The sequence below is a fragment of the Elephas maximus genome, chromosome 22 (assembly GCF_024166365.1).
Source record: "Elephas maximus indicus isolate mEleMax1 chromosome 22, mEleMax1 primary haplotype, whole genome shotgun sequence".
NCBI lineage: Eukaryota > Metazoa > Chordata > Mammalia > Proboscidea > Elephantidae > Elephas > Elephas maximus.
Genome location: NC_064840.1, coordinates 22,642,151 through 22,660,540, shown reverse-complemented (window position 1 = coordinate 22,660,540; position 18,390 = coordinate 22,642,151). Strand labels below are relative to the sequence as shown.

Sequence of the window (18,390 nt, the reverse complement as noted above, 5' to 3'; positions counted from 1 at the left end):
TTCTCATTTGTGCCATGTTTGATCAAACTGTCTATTTTATGAAATGTGTTTCTTTTGTATACAATTGTTCCTGACAAAAAATCTGGGTTCCCACAGAGGTCACTGCCTCAAGACTAGGGCAAACAGCCTGGGTGGCTATGCCTGGGCAACCCTCACCTCAAGTGCCATGGGTAATAGGGGAAGGGAGAATTGTTAATGTTGACTCTCTTTCTTTCCAGATTATCTCACAATGATGGGCAGGCCCCTCATTCATGGGCGGGCCCCAATGGTACAGGCTTTTGCTAGAGCTACCTAGCCGGCCAACTGCTGGCCGTTACCCCGCTTCTCTATCTGTTCCCAGAAAGGAAGGAACAGGGTATCTCGTACTACAGCACAAAAGGGGGGTGCGGCTCAAGAAAGAAACATGCCAGACTGTAAGAGCCAGCCTTGATGGGTAGACTGAAGGGGAAACAGGCTTTATGAAGCCAAACATGTGTGCCCCCATGTGGTCTGCTAGTCCACTACATTCTTATGTAAGTCCCTGGCATGCAGCCACTATTGTCTACCACTACTATAAAACCTCTGCCCTCCCACTGCAGGGTGCAAAGATCTGCTCTGGTCCTGCGGCCACCCAGGACTTGGCCTCATAAGTAAGTCTCCCTAATGAACTCCTTTACTACCACCCTGGAGTTGCCTGCCTCTTTCTTCAGTCTCTCAGCTCCCTCCAATTTTTAGAGACAAGTTTCACGTTACTGGTCCATGCCTAGGCAAATTAATACTACTGTACCAATGTTAGTTTCCTGCTCTTGATAACCATACAATGATCATGTAAGATATAACAGTAGTGGAAGAAGGATGAGGAGCATAACAGAACTCTTGGTATTATTATTGCAACTTTTCTGTAGGTCTAAACTTAATTCAAAATTAAAAGTTTAAAAAGAAATAACAATTTTAGATCATGTATTTATTATCAGTAAGCAATATGAAGATCAGGACCATAAACTCCAGAAACCCACCAAAAAGATCTTTAAAAAAAAAAGTGGTTAATGAAGACGAAAAAGTATCCATTCATTTCTCAGATTCCCAGTATAGCAGATACATTTTCTAGAATTGCACGGTCACAGGTTTAGCTTCACCAGTTTCCATGGCCTTAAGGACACGATACGAGCAATACACTTTGAGCATCTCGGCACCCTGGTCCAGAGTGGTAGGACAGTGGTGTTTCCTGGCATGCTCTGGCCTGGGAGTTTGGAAGTCTAGGTCCTAAGCTTAGTTGTGGCACTACTACCTGACTGTGTGACTAAGATGGCATATGACACCACTATCTGTGCCAGTTTCCTGTACCATGTGAGGCTTTGGACTAGACCAGGGGTCCACAAACTAACCAGTTGACTGTTTTTGTACAGCCCGGAAGAATGGTTTCATGTTTCTAAATAGCTGAAAAGATTTGTGACCCATGAAGATTATATTAAATTCAACTTTAGTGTTCGTAAGTAAAATTTTGTCTTTGACTTCACACTACAAGACCAGAGACAAGTATGGCCTGCAAAGCCTAAAATATTTACCATCTGGCCCTTTACAGCAAAAGATTGCCAGACTCCTGAACAGACCATTCTAAGGATATTCTAGTTCTAACCAGTTATGGGTCAGCAAAAAAAACGAAGACCCTCCAGAAGATGGACTGACATGATGCCTGCAACGATGGGCGCAAACATAGCAACGACTTTTTCGTTGTCATACATAAGGCCGCTATGAGTCAGAAACAACTGGAGGGCATGTAACAACAACCTAACAACACATTCATTATAAGTCACAAAAAAGGAACCTCAGCCGTATTGAATCTGTCTCAGTTTCAGACGCAGTAACCAAAATCCCCCAAAGCCACCAGTACTCACACTGGGAGCATCAGGAGAGCTCTACCCATGTCCCACCTCCTAGAAGGCAGTATGTAGCACAAAATACTCAAGATTGTTAGTCTGGAGCGGGGCTGACCCACAGGTTAGCTAGGTGACCTTTGGCAAGTCACCTCACCTCCCTCTCCCCCTGTCAAAACCAAAAAACCAAACCCGTTGCCGTCGAGTCGATTCCAACTCACAGCGATCCTACAGGACAGAGAACTGTCCCACAGAGCTTCCAAGGAGCCCCTGGTTAACACTTGTAGCACTTAACCACTACGCCACCAGGGTTTCCTCTCCCCCTGTAAGTAGCCCTAATATCAGCACTCGTCTCACAGGGCTTCTGTAAAGGTGAAGAGAAAGGACGCGAGTTAAGATTTGGCGCCCGGCTTTGCACCGGCAGACGCCGTATCAGTGGTGCCTCCTGCTGCTGTCTCTGTGAACCACTCACCAGGCCGGGGCCCGTCCTCCGCCCCCTAGGAGGGCGCGCAGATCATGAGGGCCGCGGAGCTGCAGGGAGGTCCGGCCTCGCCGCTCCGCCCTCCGCCCTCGGTTTCCCTGACAGTGGCACGGGGGCTCTCCGCTGAGCCCGGGCGTCCCCACGGGTCTCGGTCCCCCGCAGGCCACCCCTTCGGCCGGCGCCACTGCCCCAAGCTTGGCAGTGCCTCGCCTCCACACCCGCTAGGCCCCCAAACTCGCCCTCCCCGAACTCACCGGGTGTCTCCAAGGCAACGGCCCGTCTGCCGCGACCCCCGCGCCCGCCGGCTGAGCGCCTGACAACAAGGAGCGTCCCCATTGGCTCCGGCGCCGGCCCCGCTAGCCAATCAGCGAGGGCGCTCGCGCCGTCTGCGCTCGCCAGGCCCCTCTGCGCGGCCTCCCGCTTCTTCGTTCGTTGGGTGGATTCTCGGTACCAACCTGTGTGGGTCCACGGCTCCCACTGCTTGTGAAGTGCCGAGCTCAATGTTTAATGACAATTAATGACGAGGTGTGTTATTGTTACTACCTGGGACAGGTGCGACCTGGGGAGACACTTTAGAGGGAACCGCAGGAGGGGCATTGTCACTGACGTTGCAGTCAGTGGTTGAGCTGGCTGCTTACCAAAACATCGGCAGTTCGAATCCACCAGCCATTCCTTGAAAACACGATGAGGCAGTTCTACTCGGTCAGTAGGGTCGCTATGAGTCGGAATCAACTCTAAGGCAACGGGTTTTCTCTCCCGAAAAGGCTCTGAAGCCCAGAGGCATAAGTACATTAAAGTATTGAAACAAAGGAAAAAAGCAAGACCTGGTAAACGACCAGCATGGGGTGGGATAGGAACAGCGTTGTAGAGCTGGAAAAAAGGTGTCATCATTGAAGGGTTTCTTGACGATTGTCTGGGACTGACCGTGGTCACTCTCTTGGGAGTTGATAATAGTATTTTAGGGAAGGGCTTCACACTGTGGTTGAATTCATAGCTGTTTAAGGCCAACAAAGATGATTTAAACAGACATGAATGTTATACCCTTTATTATTAAGCCAGGAGGTACAAAATAAGTCACCAACCTTGAAGGGTTATAGCCTTGGAGGGAGGGGGTGTGGGGAACAGACACATGAACAGATGGTTTCAAAGGTGCATGGGTAACAGGCAGCTTTGGTTGTAGCTCCCACCCCTGAGTTACAGCTTGAAAGATGAGTGGGAGTGAAACAGTTGGAAAAAGGCAGGGAGGGTGGCAGGAGGGAGTAGTTGGTGAGGATCATTCAGGAACCTCATGCAGCACAGTATTGGTTAGGTGCCATCCAGTTGCTTCTGACTCATAGTGACCCTTTGTACAACAGAACAAAACACTGTCCCATCCTGCCACCCTTCCAATCGTTATGTTTGAGCCCACTGTTGTGGCCACTGTGTAAAGTAGTACTACCCGAAAGCAAAGCTTGGGCCACAAGTGGAAACATAAGGCTGGAGAGGTGGGAGGGGCAGCCATGCAGATGACTTATCACCCTGACTACAACAGGGATGGCAGATTTTAAGACAGGGAGGCTACATAGGAGACTACTGCATTTGGTCCCTGGAAGGGTTGGTTTGAATCCTATCCTTGGACATGCAGTCATTCATTCACATTCAACCCACTAACATCCTCTCAACCCCTCCAGGAAGCAGGAGACCCATGCAACAATGACTGAAGGGATCAGTGCAGAAACACGTCAGGCAGGGAGCCAGGGGAACTCCCAAGGTCTAGCTTTTAAGACAGCCCTAAAGGGTAATTAGGTACAAACAGGAAGCACTGGCATATTTCATTGGAAACTAACTTTATTAACTAGCAACGTAAACTGAGTAAACTGAAAATCTCAATTTGGTATTTCACTGGTGCACTGAAGACAAGGATCATCAAACCTTCAACTGCAGGGAAATACAGTACCCACCCATGTCCATGTGGTCACAGATGTAAACTCTGCATCCAACATCTGGGAAGCTACTGAAATGAAGACTACTCCCATCCCCAGCCCATCTACCTTCTGAAATGGGGAAACATGATACAGTATTTAGACTGGGGGGGAGGGCAGGGTGGAGAACCACTCAGTTTGTAGTGGCAGAGATTGCATTTCCAGGTTTGACATCTGGGACATGGGTTTTACAAGGTACCTCGGAATGAGTCAGGGGAGAAGGTAGTGCTCGGAAACAGAGGGAAGGTCCCTGAACCCCAGCCCACCCTGCTCCTCTATATGGCACAGTGGTATGGCCGGGAACTGCCCAGGCCACCCCAGGCTGAGGAGAGATGCGTCTGGTCAGGAAAGTCTGCAGGAGGACACAGGCTGGCCCAGCTGCCTGCCTCTCCCCACCAGCCCTGCAGAGGCTAAGCCTGCCACCCTCAGATTTGAGCAGCTGATGTACATGAAACACAGTCACTCTGGAAAGAGAAAACATCCCACCTCCCAGGCTCCCTACATTCCCCTGTCCATAAAGCAAGTCTGCTGCCCAGGAAGGCCCAGAATGTCTGGGGCGGGGGGGGGGGGGGGCAGGTGCACGGAGGTAAAGCAGTCATGTTTCAAGGAGGAAGCTCTCTGTTCATTTATTTGGTATGGGGAAGAAAAGGACTGTGAGGTTACAGGCATATCTGCGTGAGGGGGGTGCCAGAAGCTGGTACCCACCAGGCCTTCGCTCTGCTGGGAGGCCACTTCGGAGGAGGCAGCCAGCTCACATGCCCTGGATGCCCTCTGTGCCAATCATAAGAAAGTCATGACTGTCCCTTTCTTGCCAATCTGCCAGAGCTCCAGGGGGGAAAAGCGGATAATTATCCTTCAGAAGATGGAAAAAAAGATGTCATCAGCTCCTTGTCTTAACACTTCAAATTCCAAGACCCTCTGCCAGGCACCTCCCACCACGGGCTTCAGGCCTGCCAGCCTCAGCCCACCAGGCACTTTGCACGCCTGCCTCACCCTAGTAATGACCCCCCCCACCCCCCACCCCCAGACGGAGCAGTGAGGCTGTTGGGCTGATAGCAGCTGCCCATTAGCACTGCCCACCCAGGACAGACCCTCGACTTGGCATCCTCTGTGGTTACTGCACAGTCTCTCATCTCTTTAAGACTGTAGCTCAGGACACAATGCTCCCTCGTCCAGACTGCAAGCCCCTATGGGCACACACAGTACCTCAGCCACCTCTATCTTCTCAAACCTGGGCTCAAGGTCAGGCACCGTGTGGCCCCCACTGATGTCTGTGGAGTGAATGAATGTGCCCATCACAGAGATGATGGGACATTCCTGGTGAATAGCACCAGGGCTTGGGATAGCCTGGCAGGAACGCAGGAGACTTGGTCGCAGTTTTCCCATCTGTGAAATCTGCATAACGGGAGGTATCTTCCTCATCAAATAGGCTTGTAATGATCAAATGAGATCACACATGTAAAGTACCTGGCCCATGGCAACCATTCAACCATTACCTATTGTTAGTTAGGATTATTACAGCATGATGACAAGGTCTGAGCACCTACCAGGAGCAGCCATTCCTACTAGCCTTCCTGGGCCAATAAAGGCTCGATTCTGGACTGCCCTTTCAAGTTTCTGTTGCCCTTAGTTCCTCACAGGCATGGACTTAGCCTGGAAATAATTCTTCATTCAGGCAGAAATTTCAACCCTGTCACAGAGTCCCAGGTTTGGGGACTGTAGGAGTCTCTTGGAGAATCATTTAATCCACCCCCTTCTATTTACAGAAGAGGTGGCTCATATCCAGGTCTGTCTGGGGTCCCCCTGCTGTGCTGAACCCAGAACTCAAGTCTCCAGACACCCAAACCAATGCTTTTTCCACCACTCTGTGACCTGTGATCATTCTGGAAGCCTCCACCTGGGACCTGGTTGGGCCACAGGTCCAAAGATCACAGTCTGAGGACATACCCAGAATTCCTCCTGCAAGCCTAAAAAGTTGTAGAAAACCAGACTGTGGCTTTTCTAAGAGGCAGAGAGACCTGGAAGTAGATATTAATGGCTATGGCTAACAACATCCTACCTGCCATGTGACAAAGCAGGTACAGCATCCAGGCCATCCTGCATGACCCTTACAATGTCCCTGGAAAGTGAGTGAGGGCAAACCTTCCCATGCATAGCTGGAGATACTGAGCTGAGAGGCCACACCTTGCCCAGGTGTCACAGGGACCACTGCAGAGCCAGAAATGCATTCAACTGGGCAGCCATTCTGCAGGCAGACCCACTACCATGGAGCCCCAGGAGTCAAAGCACCCCGGGTATCAGAGGCCCTGATGTGTCCATCTTGGGCAGGACAAGTAATGTATTTTTTCCCCCAGTGTTACAAAAAGGCCCTGAGGTGGGACCACTGCCCTCGGAAAAAGAGCCCCCTCTCGCCACTACCCACCGGTCCTGGCCCAGGGGCAGCTCCTTGGTAAGGAACTCGAAGAACTGGGCGCTGTGTCCGCGGTTCTCCTCGGCAGTGCCCACTACACCGATGGACGACACGAACAGCTGTGCACAGGGCTCTGAGGAACCGTTTACGGCCATGGCCAGGCCGGGCCGCACCGTCACGTTCACGCGCTGCGAGGGGCACAAGTCTCCCCTGAGCCCAGGGCGCACGGGAGCGGAGACGCGCGAGGCCTGGGTTGGGCGGACGGGCCGGAGTCCTCGGGGGTCATGTCGGGGTCATCGCTGGGAAGGGCGACATTGGGCAGACGTGGGAGGACCCGGTGTCCCAGGGCGCGGGTGGTTAGAGCAGGCTGGCGAGCGTCGAAGGGAGCAGGAGAGGGGACACGGGGTGGGGGGCAGCAGTCTCCCCGCCTGGCACGGCCCACGCTCACCTCCTCGGGTTTGCCCAGGATGGAGGCTGTAGCCGCGCAGAGCCGTTTCTCCAGCCCCGCGGGCACGCGATCAGCTGGCAGATTCGTGTCCAGCTCCACGAACGGCATGTCGGCTGGAGGGTGCGCGGCCGCGACTGTGAGATAACCCGGAGAGTCCGGCTCGGCGTTCCAGAGCGTCGCAGAACGGGGCGTGACGGGGCGCTTTTCATCGACCGAGCAGCAAGCCCAGAACGGCTACGAAAGCTGCGCCCAGGCCGCGCCCACAGTTGTCACGTGCACGGGCTCCGATTTCCGGAAGTGCCTTGACCCGCTGCGTAACAGCGTCCCGAGCCGTGGCACCGCCCGCGGCGCCGCAGCGCGCACCCGCAGCAGGTCCTTCGGCCTTGGGGCGCTGCGGCTATCCAGTTCCTAACCCATATTTGAGTGGAAGTCTGAATTCCGCCCCCGCAAAGCACACACACACCTATAGGGCCCTTTCATAAGAGTTAAAAAAAAATTTTTTTCAGACGAGTTTACCATTTTAAATTCAGACTTCACGTTAAACATTGGAATCTGCACTCCTCTTAATCAAGAGACCTGGGTACTCACTGCGCCCACCCCCCTGCAGACATCTATCTGCATCTGTGGCCTCTCTATCCTCAGAGTGGCCCACCTTCCATCAGGCGGGCTGCCGGGAGGGCTGAGGAGGGTGGTGGGTGCCGGGGCCCAACTGCACTCCCAGCGGTATTTATCAGTCTTTATTTTTATACTGAAAAACCAAAGGTGTGATTTAAAACATCAATGTCTGTTGGTATGTCATGATTCTCTCTTGTTCTTTCATTGGTGTTCCAAACCTGACTTGGTTGAGAACATCACTGAAATTTTGTGTGAACAGTTTCAATTACATATCACATTTTATATGATTGTACCTATACATGGAGCCTCCGGGAAGGTAGGTGGGTGGAGAGGCTCTGTCTGCATTCATGACCCCATCCCCTTAACTCTTTATTAGATGACTCAGATGTCAGAGGTTCTAGAGACAAGACAGGTTGGTGGTGACAGTCCTGAAGGGAGACAGCAGGGACAGACCGAAAGTCTGGGGCCCAGAGGGGAGCCTGGAGAAGATAGTGGTTACAAATAGGCATGGGGAAGCAAGGCTTCCTGCTGCCCTTGGAGAGCAAGGAAATAGCCTGAGACACAGGGAGGTTCCTGACCCAGCCCTGCGCCCCACTGAAGTAGAGAAAATACATTTTCTACAGTGTTTTAATATTAGAGAGAAGATATTCCTTCGTTCGTTTTAGTATAGCTGTATAAACTGTGATTAATCTCTAGTCTTTAGAAAATGGTGCAGGTTCTGTTCAAGATATGGCTGAGCAGCCTGTTCCATTCTTAACAAACACCCTAATGCCTTACAACATGTTTTCTCCTATTCACAATGGGTGATTGAGAGCTTGACATAACTAATACCATAATGATGCTCTAAGTAATCCTTAAAAACATTTTTTATTGCACCAGTCTCTCCCAAAGCGGTGCGGAGCTCTCTCAGCTCCCATGGCCTTGGTCTCTCTTCTCTTTTTTGTTCTCTTGAGAAATGGCCTTCAGCCTACAAAACGACAGAAAAGCTGCCTGACATTTTTAATCTACAACTTTCTTTCTTGCTCCCTATCTCAGCCAGAGTGGACTTGGGAGAACAGTTCCACTAGCCGAGAGATTCCTGTGAGTTTTTTCAGGCTGTTACAAACATACTGGTTAGAGCCCAGATGTCTGACAGGCATATCTTTAGTTTAACAGTTTCTTGTAGTTGTTTTGTGATGTATAAGACCATCTGTGGACTACTGCTGAAAACATTAGGTGACCTTTCCCCTATAAAACTCTCTGGCTAGCTCTTTAGAATTGGACAGAATTTGGGAGAAATTTAACCCCCTCTGTCTCTTGAATACCAGTATTCAGAAAAGCCCTCTTACTGCTTACCTCCTTCTGTCTCAATATTGGCTTTGCAGCAGGCAGCTCGAACCCATGATTGGCAGTAACAGCACTTGTGGGAGAAGAAATGCCCAATACCTAGGCCATTTCGGATTCAGACATTTCTTCCCCCAGTCTACTAGGATGTGTGCTCTGCCCTGGGGGCATGGAACTTGCTCCCTGCCAGGACTGAGGGGAGTACTGGGGCTAAGGAGCCCAGAGGGGTACCCAATCTGGCCTGGGCCTGGGGAGGTCAGGAAGTCTCCCCGGTAGAGGTGACATGGTGCCAAATACCAAAAGATCAGGAAGGACCACCAGGCAACAAACGTGAGGAGGGACTCTTTGAGCAGAGAGAATAGCATGAGCTAAGGCCAAGGGCCTGGAAACCACAGACCTCGTGTGTGCTTGGAGGATTGGGGCAGCCCCTTGAATGCAAATAGCTTGCACTTTAGCCTCCTAGCAGTGAGGAGCCAGGGAAAGGTTTAAACAGCGGAGGAACAAGATCAAAGATGTGTTTACTAATGTTTTCTCAAGTGGTTCAGTGGTAGGAGACCCAGATTCAATTCCCGACCAGCGCACCTCGTGCACAGCCACCACCCATCTGTCAGTGGAGGCTTGTGAGTTGCTATGAGGCTGAACAGGTTTCAGCAGAACTTCTAGGCTAAGACAGACTAGGAATAAAGTCCTGGCAATCTATTTCCAAAAATCAGTCAATGAAAATCCTATGAATCACAATAGTCTAATCCTATTGTACATGGGGTCCCCATGAGTCGGGAGTCAAACCCATGGCAGCTAACAACAACAGTGCTCTTTCTAGAGGTCATGTGGAAGCTGGTGGGAAAGGCTGACTGGAGTGGGGAGAAAAAGAAAGAACAAAGCATGGAGGGGACTGTGGACAAGAAACCACGCAGGTATGTCTTGCTGTCAGCCGAGGAGAGGCAGTGCATCTCTTTATTCCGATCACATGGAGCCTCTGTTGGTGGCCCTGCAGGCTGGGCCACCATTCACTGCAACAAACCCTGCACCAAGGGCCTGAGCTTCTCCTTCGTGGAAGGGTCTGCCGGAGGCAGGTCCTTGGCCTTCATGACGACTGCGTGGGCCTCCTGGAAGAGATCCTCCCCCACTGTAGCCTACACACGCTGGCGTCATGCAGCCAGCTTAGGTCAGCCCTCAAAGATTTGGCAGCCAGCGCTGATGGGCTATGAGGAGAGGGAGCTGGATGAAGGGGCTAGGTGCAGCCACACACAGACCGCAGGCCTGCTTCAGGGTCCCCACGTAGACTTTCCCTCCTCTCTCACATATATGAGAGGTTGAGGCTCCCCTCCTAGAGGACCCTAGGAGACTCTTCCATGTCGCTGTGGGGTGCGGGGGTGAAGCCCTATTTCACAGTTGAGGACATCAACACTCAGAGAGGTGAAGTGACTTGCTCAGGGTCCCACAGCCAGGAACTTGGGATGTCGGCTCCCACCCAAGGCACCCCACTGCCCAACAGGGCACTCTACCCGTTGCACTCATGTGCATCAGCTCTGTGATGGCCACCAGATCAGCCACAGAGATGTGGGGCCCAGTAAGGAAGGCCTTGTTCTGTAGGAATTTGTCCTCAAGCAGATGCAGGCACCTGTCCAGCTTGGCCAGTGTGGCCGCCAGTGTCTCGGGGGGCAGTGGCTCACCCAGGAACATGGGGAACGTCACCTGGTGGGCTGGCAGGCAGAGCAAAGGGTCAGGAACCTGCCCAAAGCCCAGCGTGGTTCCCCCCCCCATCCGATCCATCACCAGGTCTTTGGCTTTCTCCTCACCCCCTACCCCTTCCACCCACAGCCACCACCAGCCCAGGCCTCTCATCTTCTCAGACATGGCAACAACCTCCCCCTCTCCCTGGGTCCTCATGCAGTGTGGCCAGTGGGATCCTTTTGCAATCCCAATCTGCCTATATCCTCTCCCTGCATAAAGCCTTCCATGGCTCCCCACTGCCCTCACGACAAAAGCCTCAGTGCAGGGCCCACCCCAGTGCAGCAGTCATCCTTTGCCAACTCCCCACCTACTACTCCACACCAGGCTTCTCAAGCATGAATGTGCCTGTGAATCTCCCTGGGATCTTGTTAAAGTGGGGCTTCCTCAGTGGGTCTGAGACTGCATTTCCAACAAGCTTCTAGTAATGCTGAAGCTACTGCTCCGTGAACCACATTTTGAATAGCAGGACTCCTGGGTGGTACAAATGGTTAACGCACTTAGGGGCTAACCAAAAGGTTGGAGGTTCAAGTCCATCTGGAAGCACTTTAGAAAAAAGGTCTGGTGATCTACTTCTGAAAAACCACCCATGGAAAACCCATGCAGCACAGTTCTGCTCTGATATACATGGAGTTGCCATGACTCTGGGTTGACTTGAGAGAAGTGGTAAGGTGAGAATTTGATTTTTTTCCTCCCCCAAAAGGCAATGCTCCCAGGCAGCCTGGACTATGCAAGGGGGCATAAGATTAACTACCAACAATCAGGAATCAAGGCACCTTGGGGGAGTTACTCCCTGGCTGTGTGCCTTGGTTTCCCCTCTGGATAAGCAAGTTGGTTGGACTAGACAATCTTGGCATCTGTTATGGACTGAATTGTGTTCCCCCCTCTACAAATAAGTGTTGTAAATCTTAACCTGTATACCTGTAGTTATAATCCTATTTTGGAATGAACTGTCTTCGTTACGTTACTGAGACAGGATTAGTATAGAGTTTCTGAGTCTCTTTTGAGATATAAAGGATTAAAACCAACAAGCAAAAGAAGGAGAGATGGGGGAAGAGAGATGCCAAGCCACATTAAGATCACACAGGAGCAGAAGCTCAGAAAAGACAAAGACCTTTCTCCAGAGCCAACAGAGACAGAAAGCCTTTCCCTGGAGCCGGCACCCTGAATTCAGACAGCTAGCTTCCTAAACTGTGAGAAAATAAATTTTTGTTTGTTAAAGCCATCCACTTGTGATATTTCTGTTATAGCCGCACTAGAAAACTAATACATCATCCTAAGATTTGGTGGTTCTAAGATCTCAGGTTTGACAAAATTTTTTATAGAGAAAGCATCCTGGGTGGTGCCCACCCCTCCCCCTAGGCCTCACCTTCTGCCACAGAGTGTGGGTGCAGCTGCTCCGCAGGCCCATGTGCTGCCACGCCAGGTACTCGTCTGAGTACCAGAGCACGGGTCTGCAGGTCCTGGGGGTACTAGTGGTCTGGGGTCTTATACTTGTGGCTCAAATACAACAGGATGGCCACACTAGGGGGACGTGGAAGGGTAGGTGGCATGCCCAGTCACCCTATGGGGCCTGGCCCTGTGCAGGGTGGGCCCCGCTCACCACATACTCTTTCCCCATGCACGCCCTCTGAGGGGCATTTCACTATCCCCAAGGTGTAGGGGAAGTCGGTGAGGCTCAGAGAGGTGACTGCCCAGGGTCATGCAACTCTACACTGGGCAGCCCCATCATCTGAATCAAGGCCACCAAGTAGGAAAGAGTATGTCATGGGGATTCAGAAGGGGGCATCACAGAGGATTCCAGGAGAATGGGCATGGGTCTTGAAGGATGAGAGCAGCTTGGGCAACCAAAACGTGGAAAGCACCAAGAACTAGGCGAGCTGCCCTCGAGCACTCTCCTTGGGGGTGAGGAGGCCGCCCAGATGCCACTGGACCATTGCTTCCACCCTGTCCACCTCTGTTCCACCTACCTAAAGCCTCCACTTACTTCTCCCCATACCATATCTGGCCTGGCAGCCTGGAGCCCAAGGTATAAAACTATTTAGAGGATAAGCTCTGGGGCCAAACACCTCCGAGTGTGAATCCCAGCTTTTAAAAGAATACCACCAACGTGGAGGCTAGCCCCTGTCCCTCCCACCCACCTCCAACCCATCAGCAAACCCTGTGGCTTGACCTTCAACACACAGTCAGCTGGCTACTCCTCCTGCATGCACCACCACCAGCAGCCCAGCACCCCTCCCCTCCCACCAGGGTCTCTGTTTTCACCTGATATGGAGACCCTAAAAATTAATATGAGGCATTTGATCTGAGTAAGAAAGGTGAAAGTAGAGTCCAGCTTCAGAATTCACTCTGTGTGGAAAACCCATAGACAGAAAGCTAAACTGGTTGGGGCAGTTCTATCTGTTATCTGATATCTAAGAGAATGTGGTTTTTCCATGTAAAAAAAAAAAAAAAAAAAAGGCAAGGAGCTTTTATGTAACTTCTACATTTCCAGAGAAGAATGTCTGTGACCACTCTGTAAGCACTCTGGTTGTTAAGCGGTACCTAACCAACAGAGCACCCAAATCACCAAGCAGTAGCTACCTTACTTTACCAAGTACCAATCAGAATTTTGTTAGCTTGTTCCCATAGAGCCTTAAAACAAAACGGCAAGCCACCAATCAATGTAATGTCACTAAGTAGGTAACTAGTCAACAAAAGCTCTATAAACCAATCATTATTAAGGTCCCACTTTGTTATCCGGTCTTTGACAATGGTGTAGCTTTACTTCCTTCTTTAGTAGTATATTAGAGGCTCTCTGATTGTGATTCGGTGGATTCTGCCAGTCTCTGGTGCCTAGTGCACACTGGCAGATCCCTCATTGTAATGATTGCCTCTTTCTTTGCTTAATAAAAATCTCTTCTGATAAAATTTTAACCTGCGGTCTTTTTTCCCCATGACACACCCCAGCCAGAGGGACACCTCTCACCATCTTCCCCTGCCCCCTCTGGCCTCCCCTCCTGCTCTCCCCATCACCCCAGCTATGCTGGCCACCTCGCTGTCCTGCCTGCACTCTAAGTATCCCTTGCCTCACAGCCTTTGCCCAGAACACTCTTCCCCACATGCCCCCCATTCTTGCAGGTCAGGGCAGTCTTCCCTCAACATCCCACTCCAATCTCACCCACCCCAGCCTGCACTAGACCGTGAGCTCCAGGAGGGCATGGGCTCTGCTCACTGCCTCCTTGCCTGGGCCCCGAATGTGGCCCCCAGCTGGCGCTCAAGGAAAAGCAGCTTTCTGGCATTCCCTCAACTCTCTAAGGGGAACTGAAATCGTGCCTGCCCCACGGGATCGGCGGGAGAAGCAACAGATCTAAAGTGCCCGGTACAAATCCCAAAAATGAAACCAACTGCTGTCAAGTTGACTCTGACTCATGGTGACCCCATGTTTGCAGAGTAGAACTGTGCTCCATAAGGTTTTCAATGGCTGATTTTTCGAAAGTAGGTCACCAGGCCCTTCTTCCAAGATGCCTCTGAGTGGACTCAAACTTCCAACTTTTTGGTTAGCAGCCAAGTGCATTCACCATTTGCATATCCAGGGACTTCTGGTACAGCCATTACTATTACTTAGCAGTCTCTTTTCTTCTGAGGGTTGGGCTGGCCTAGAAGCAGGCTGGGACCTGTGACCTTGCTCATATCCCTGCCCCCTCTGGGCCTTAGTTTCCCCATGTGTACAGTGGGGCAGGGGAAAGAGTAGGGATGCCATGACTTCAATGGCCGCACCCACCCTGGGCACCTCTGCCCACTCTCCACCCATGGCTGGCACACAAGCCTCAATCCAAGCCATCAACAGGAGACATGCAGATGGCTGGCCTACGAGGCCTACAAGCAGCCCGGATCCTCAGTTACCTCTTAGCCAAGGTGAAGTCCCCATCCTTCAAGGGGGGCACCTTCCTTAGGGGGTTCACCTGGGCAAAGACGTCACTGTGGTGCTGGACTGTAGGGGAGCCCAATGAGGTGGGTGGGGAGGAAAGTCCTGAGCCTCCTGTGGTCTCTGCCTGCCTCCCACCAATGCCCAAGTACCAACTTTCTGAGGGCCCTGTCCAGATGGGGCATCAGGGAAGAGGAGGCCATTCTGCTGGTCATTGAATCAAGACCCTCACCCCACCAGAGGTACACCCTTCTGATGCCCACCCCCTTGGAGCTGGGCCAGGCAGGATCTCAATTTTGGTCTGGTCTTTTCACTCTAGAAGGCTGTTAAGGAATGGGGGTATCATAGCTACAGGCCTCAGGAGCCCCAGGGTTACATTTGGGGGGACTTCGCCCTGGCAAAGACAGTAGGGGAAATTCTGTCCAATCCCAGGCACCCCTGCTGGGACCTACAGGGCTTCTGTTCTCTACGGGGAGGATTAACTGGGATGGAGGATGCAGGGCCCTGCCCCATTCCATACATGTCAGACACCCCTGGCCAGGGCCCCTCCAGCCTTCTCCCTGGACTTTAGGTTTGTCCCCTCCACTCTGTCTTCCTATCCCAGATCAGGCTGAGGGACTTGTCCACGACTCCAGAACTCCAGCCATACCTGCTCTCCACCCCCTCACCAGAACACCTGCCCCACTATCCAACCAGCCTCCAGCAGCTCTGCTCGTTGCCCTTTCCTGTGCCAAACCCTCAGGGCTCCTCCCTGGAGGCCCTGTCCTAGCCTCCCCAGTGGGGCCTCCAGGTCTGACTCACCTATGTATACCCCCAGCCCAGGCCTGGGCCAGGGGTACACTAGGCATCCAGTTAACGTGTATGAAGTCAGAGGACCCCATGAGTCTCACTGTGCAAGGCTCCAGCCTGGTGCTAGGCTGACTTGTGGGCTCTTTGCCTTTCTGCTAGGTGGACACGCTCACCCCTGCCCATTCCGCCTCCAGAAACTGCCTCTGCTCAGCCCCTGAATCATGGAGAGCTGGGAAGGCCACAGCAAGGGTGGCAGTGCAGAAGTGGGTGCCTGAATAGACCACATATTAGGTCACAAAGCAAGCCTTAACAGAATCCAAAACATCAAAATATTACAAAGCATCTTCTCTGACCATAAGGCCATAAAAGTAGAAATCAATAACAGAAAAAGCAGGGAAAAGAAATCAAACACTTGGAAACTGAACAATAAAAAAGAACAATACCCAGGTCAAAAACCACTGGTTTATAGAAGACATTAAGGATGGAATAAAGAAATTCATAGAATCCAATGAGAATGAAAACACTTCCTATCAGAACCTTTGGGACACAGCTAAAGCAGTGCTCAGAGGTCAATTTATATCAATAAATGCACACATACAAAAAGAAGGGCCAAAATCAAAGAATTATCCCTACAACCTGAACAAAAGCAACAAAGGAAACCCTCAGGCAGCTCAAGAAAGCAAATAATAAAAATCAGAGCAGAATTAAATGAAATAGAGAATAGAAAAATAATTAAAAGAGTTAATAAGATGGAAGTGGGTGCCTGGGCTGGAGACAACAAAGAGTGAAATGTGGAAGGGATCCTCCAAGCAGGGGTCCCCTCCCATGTGTTGGCCCTACTGTCCAGTCCTTGTCTCTCCACTGGGGCCTGCTCTAGCTGTGTCTGCAGGCCAGCCAGGCCACCCAACACCACAGCTCTGCCCGGGGCTTCCCAGAGCCCTCAGGGCCCTCAGCCTCCAGAGACCCAGCAGTCCTTTCCAGCTAGCCCCCTCATGATCAGGAGCAAGCCAGAAACTAGAAAAAGAAACAGCAGAAAAAAAAGACAGGTAAGAAATAGAAATGGAAGGGACCTAGGCAGGTGGGAGGAAAGGGGAAACCTTGGGTTGGGATGGAGGGGGGTACCCTGTGTGTTTGGGACAACCCTCTCCTCCCAGAGATGCAGACACTGAAGAGATTGGGCCGGGGCCAACCGGAAGATGAGGCAGCAGCATCACGTTGTCTCTAAGCCGGGGTGCGGAGGTATTCCACCCTCACCCCATTCCTCTCCCCATTTCCTCCTCCACCCGCAGCCCTCGGTCTGCTCTGCTCCATCTTAATCCATATTTTGAAGAATATGTTGTATTCACCAGACAAAGTTCGAGGCTCTTTAAAAATACACTCTGAAGCGCGGTGTCCCGGTTGGAAAGCCTCTCTAAAGCGGCGCCGGTGGAGGGGGTCCGCCTGCGCCAAGGGGCCCAAATCCCCGGCCACCCGTGAGCCCACCTTTGAACAGCTCCACAGGGCGCAGCTCGAAAGGGACACCATTCTTAGCGAAAATGTACACAGCGGGGCAGGGCTGGGACAATAAGTCAAGGTAGATCTCCAGCCCCTGGAGGGGGCCAGAGGGGACAGCAGGGAAAGGAACGGCGAGATCTCAGAGGCTCGCCCGCGCGGGCCAAGCCCTCCCCGCCTATTGGCTTGCTCCCCAGTACTTTGAGCCAATGTACAGCGCCACAGCAGGAGGTCCCTTGCAAAACAAGAGGGCAGGGGTAGACTTGGGCTCTTAAACTGGGCCCTTGATGCTAAGTCATGCCCCTTTCCCCAGATCTCGTGCCCACCTCTGTCTCATGGGGAAGGGGCCGTGGTAATGGGGAACTGGATGTGTGGTCGTCAAGGGCGCTTCCAGCGCAGACCTTCGGTGAATTTAAGGTTGCCTGCAGTCTGCCCAAGCCCCATCCCTCCCCCACCCAGAGATGAGGGAAGAGAGGAGCTTAGGGGTGTGCTGGGAATACAAAGAGAGGAGGAGCCCAAGAAAGGCTGGGGAGGGTGTCTGTGCATCCTTGAGGCCAGGCCCCCACAGCCCGGCTGGAAAGAACCGCCCCTCCCCAGTTCCTGGGGTCCTATTCACTACACTTAGCTAATCTCTCCTGCAGAGGGCTGGGGCCAGCAGAAGTGCCTGGGATTGGACAGAACTTCTCCTATCTCCTTTGCCAGGGCCAAGTTCCCCCAGCTGTAACCCTAGGACCCCTGAAGCCTTTAGCTATGATACCCCCAGTCCTTAAAAGAGCCTCCTGGAGCTACAAGAACCTGTCATCAACCTCAAGGTTCAGAGGCAGCGCTTTGGCCAGAAGACTGTTGACCAGGAAACTTGATACTATCTTTGCCTCCCTGGGGCCCAGGGCCCTGGCCCCCCACGTTCCCCATTTAAGCCTTATCCCTCACAAGGGGGTCTTCTTGGCCTCGTGCTGTGGCCCTCTCAGGCTGGGATCCTCCACCCCCTTCAGTGGCTTGTCCTGTCCACAGGTCACCTTTGCCCGGATGGCTATAATATCCAATCTCCCTGCTTCTTCTTTCACTGCCCTCCAGTCCAACCCTCACCAGCAGCCAGGATATTATTTCTAAAATGCAATCTGAGCACTCCATTCCTGTTTCTAGCTTACAGCCAGATCCCTAGGTGTGGCATTCAAGGCCCTGCATGACTGGGCGCTGACCAGGAGAGCTGCTGTTTGAATTTTCTTCTCGGGACCAATTCCTCTCTCGACTCATGAGTGAAAGTATTTCATGCCATGTCCTGGAGGCCAGCCTGGCCAACTGACTGACCACCGTACCTACAGCTAACCCATGTTGGATGCCTGCTGACCCCCATGTGGTCTGATAAGTTACTTTTTCCAAG

General features: G+C 52.1%; 2 protein-coding genes and 1 pseudogene across 10 annotated transcripts in view; all 3 read right to left on the bottom strand.

Moving 5' to 3' along the window:
* CABIN1 (calcineurin binding protein 1) overlaps positions 1 to 2,689 on the bottom strand; it is a 192,518-nt gene extending 189,829 nt beyond the window's left edge. For 3 of the 9 annotated variants that reach the window (XM_049865386.1, XM_049865395.1, XM_049865394.1), the window contains exon 1: positions 2,589 to 2,685. The gene's annotated coding sequence lies outside the window, so the exon portion shown is untranslated. The other 6 variants (XM_049865391.1, XM_049865387.1, XM_049865392.1 and 3 more) reach the window with 3 other exon arrangements.
* Positions 2,690 to 4,871: 2,182 nt separating this feature from the next.
* LOC126065403 (D-dopachrome decarboxylase) lies at positions 4,872 to 7,406 on the bottom strand. Its single transcript, XM_049865421.1, has 3 exons — positions 7,154 to 7,406; positions 6,718 to 6,893; positions 4,872 to 5,148 (listed from the first exon to the last, which is right to left on the bottom strand). Exons 1-3 carry the CDS (start codon positions 7,259 to 7,261, stop codon positions 5,076 to 5,078), a joined length of 357 nt encoding a protein of 118 aa, XP_049721378.1. The 5' UTR covers positions 7,262 to 7,406; the 3' UTR covers positions 4,872 to 5,075.
* A 2,692-nt stretch (positions 7,407 to 10,098) lies between these two features.
* On the bottom strand, positions 10,099 to 18,363 carry LOC126066089 (glutathione S-transferase theta-1-like; annotated as a pseudogene).
* Between the last annotated feature and the right edge of the window lie 27 nt (positions 18,364 to 18,390).

Excerpts from the sequence above, each read along its gene's own strand:
- LOC126065403 (XM_049865421.1), bottom strand. The coding sequence starts at position 7,261 with ATGCCGTTCGTGGAGCTGGACACGAATCTGCCAGCTGATCGCGTGCCC. Across the intron at positions 6,894-7,153 it reads TCCTGGGCAAACCCGAGGAG|CGCGTGAACGTGACGGTGCG; the intron begins GTGAGCGTGGGC and ends TGCCCCTCGCAG. Across the intron at positions 5,149-6,717 it reads CTGCCCCTGGGCCAGGACCG|GATAATTATCCGCTTTTCCC; the intron begins GTGGGTAGTGGC and ends CATCTTCTGAAG.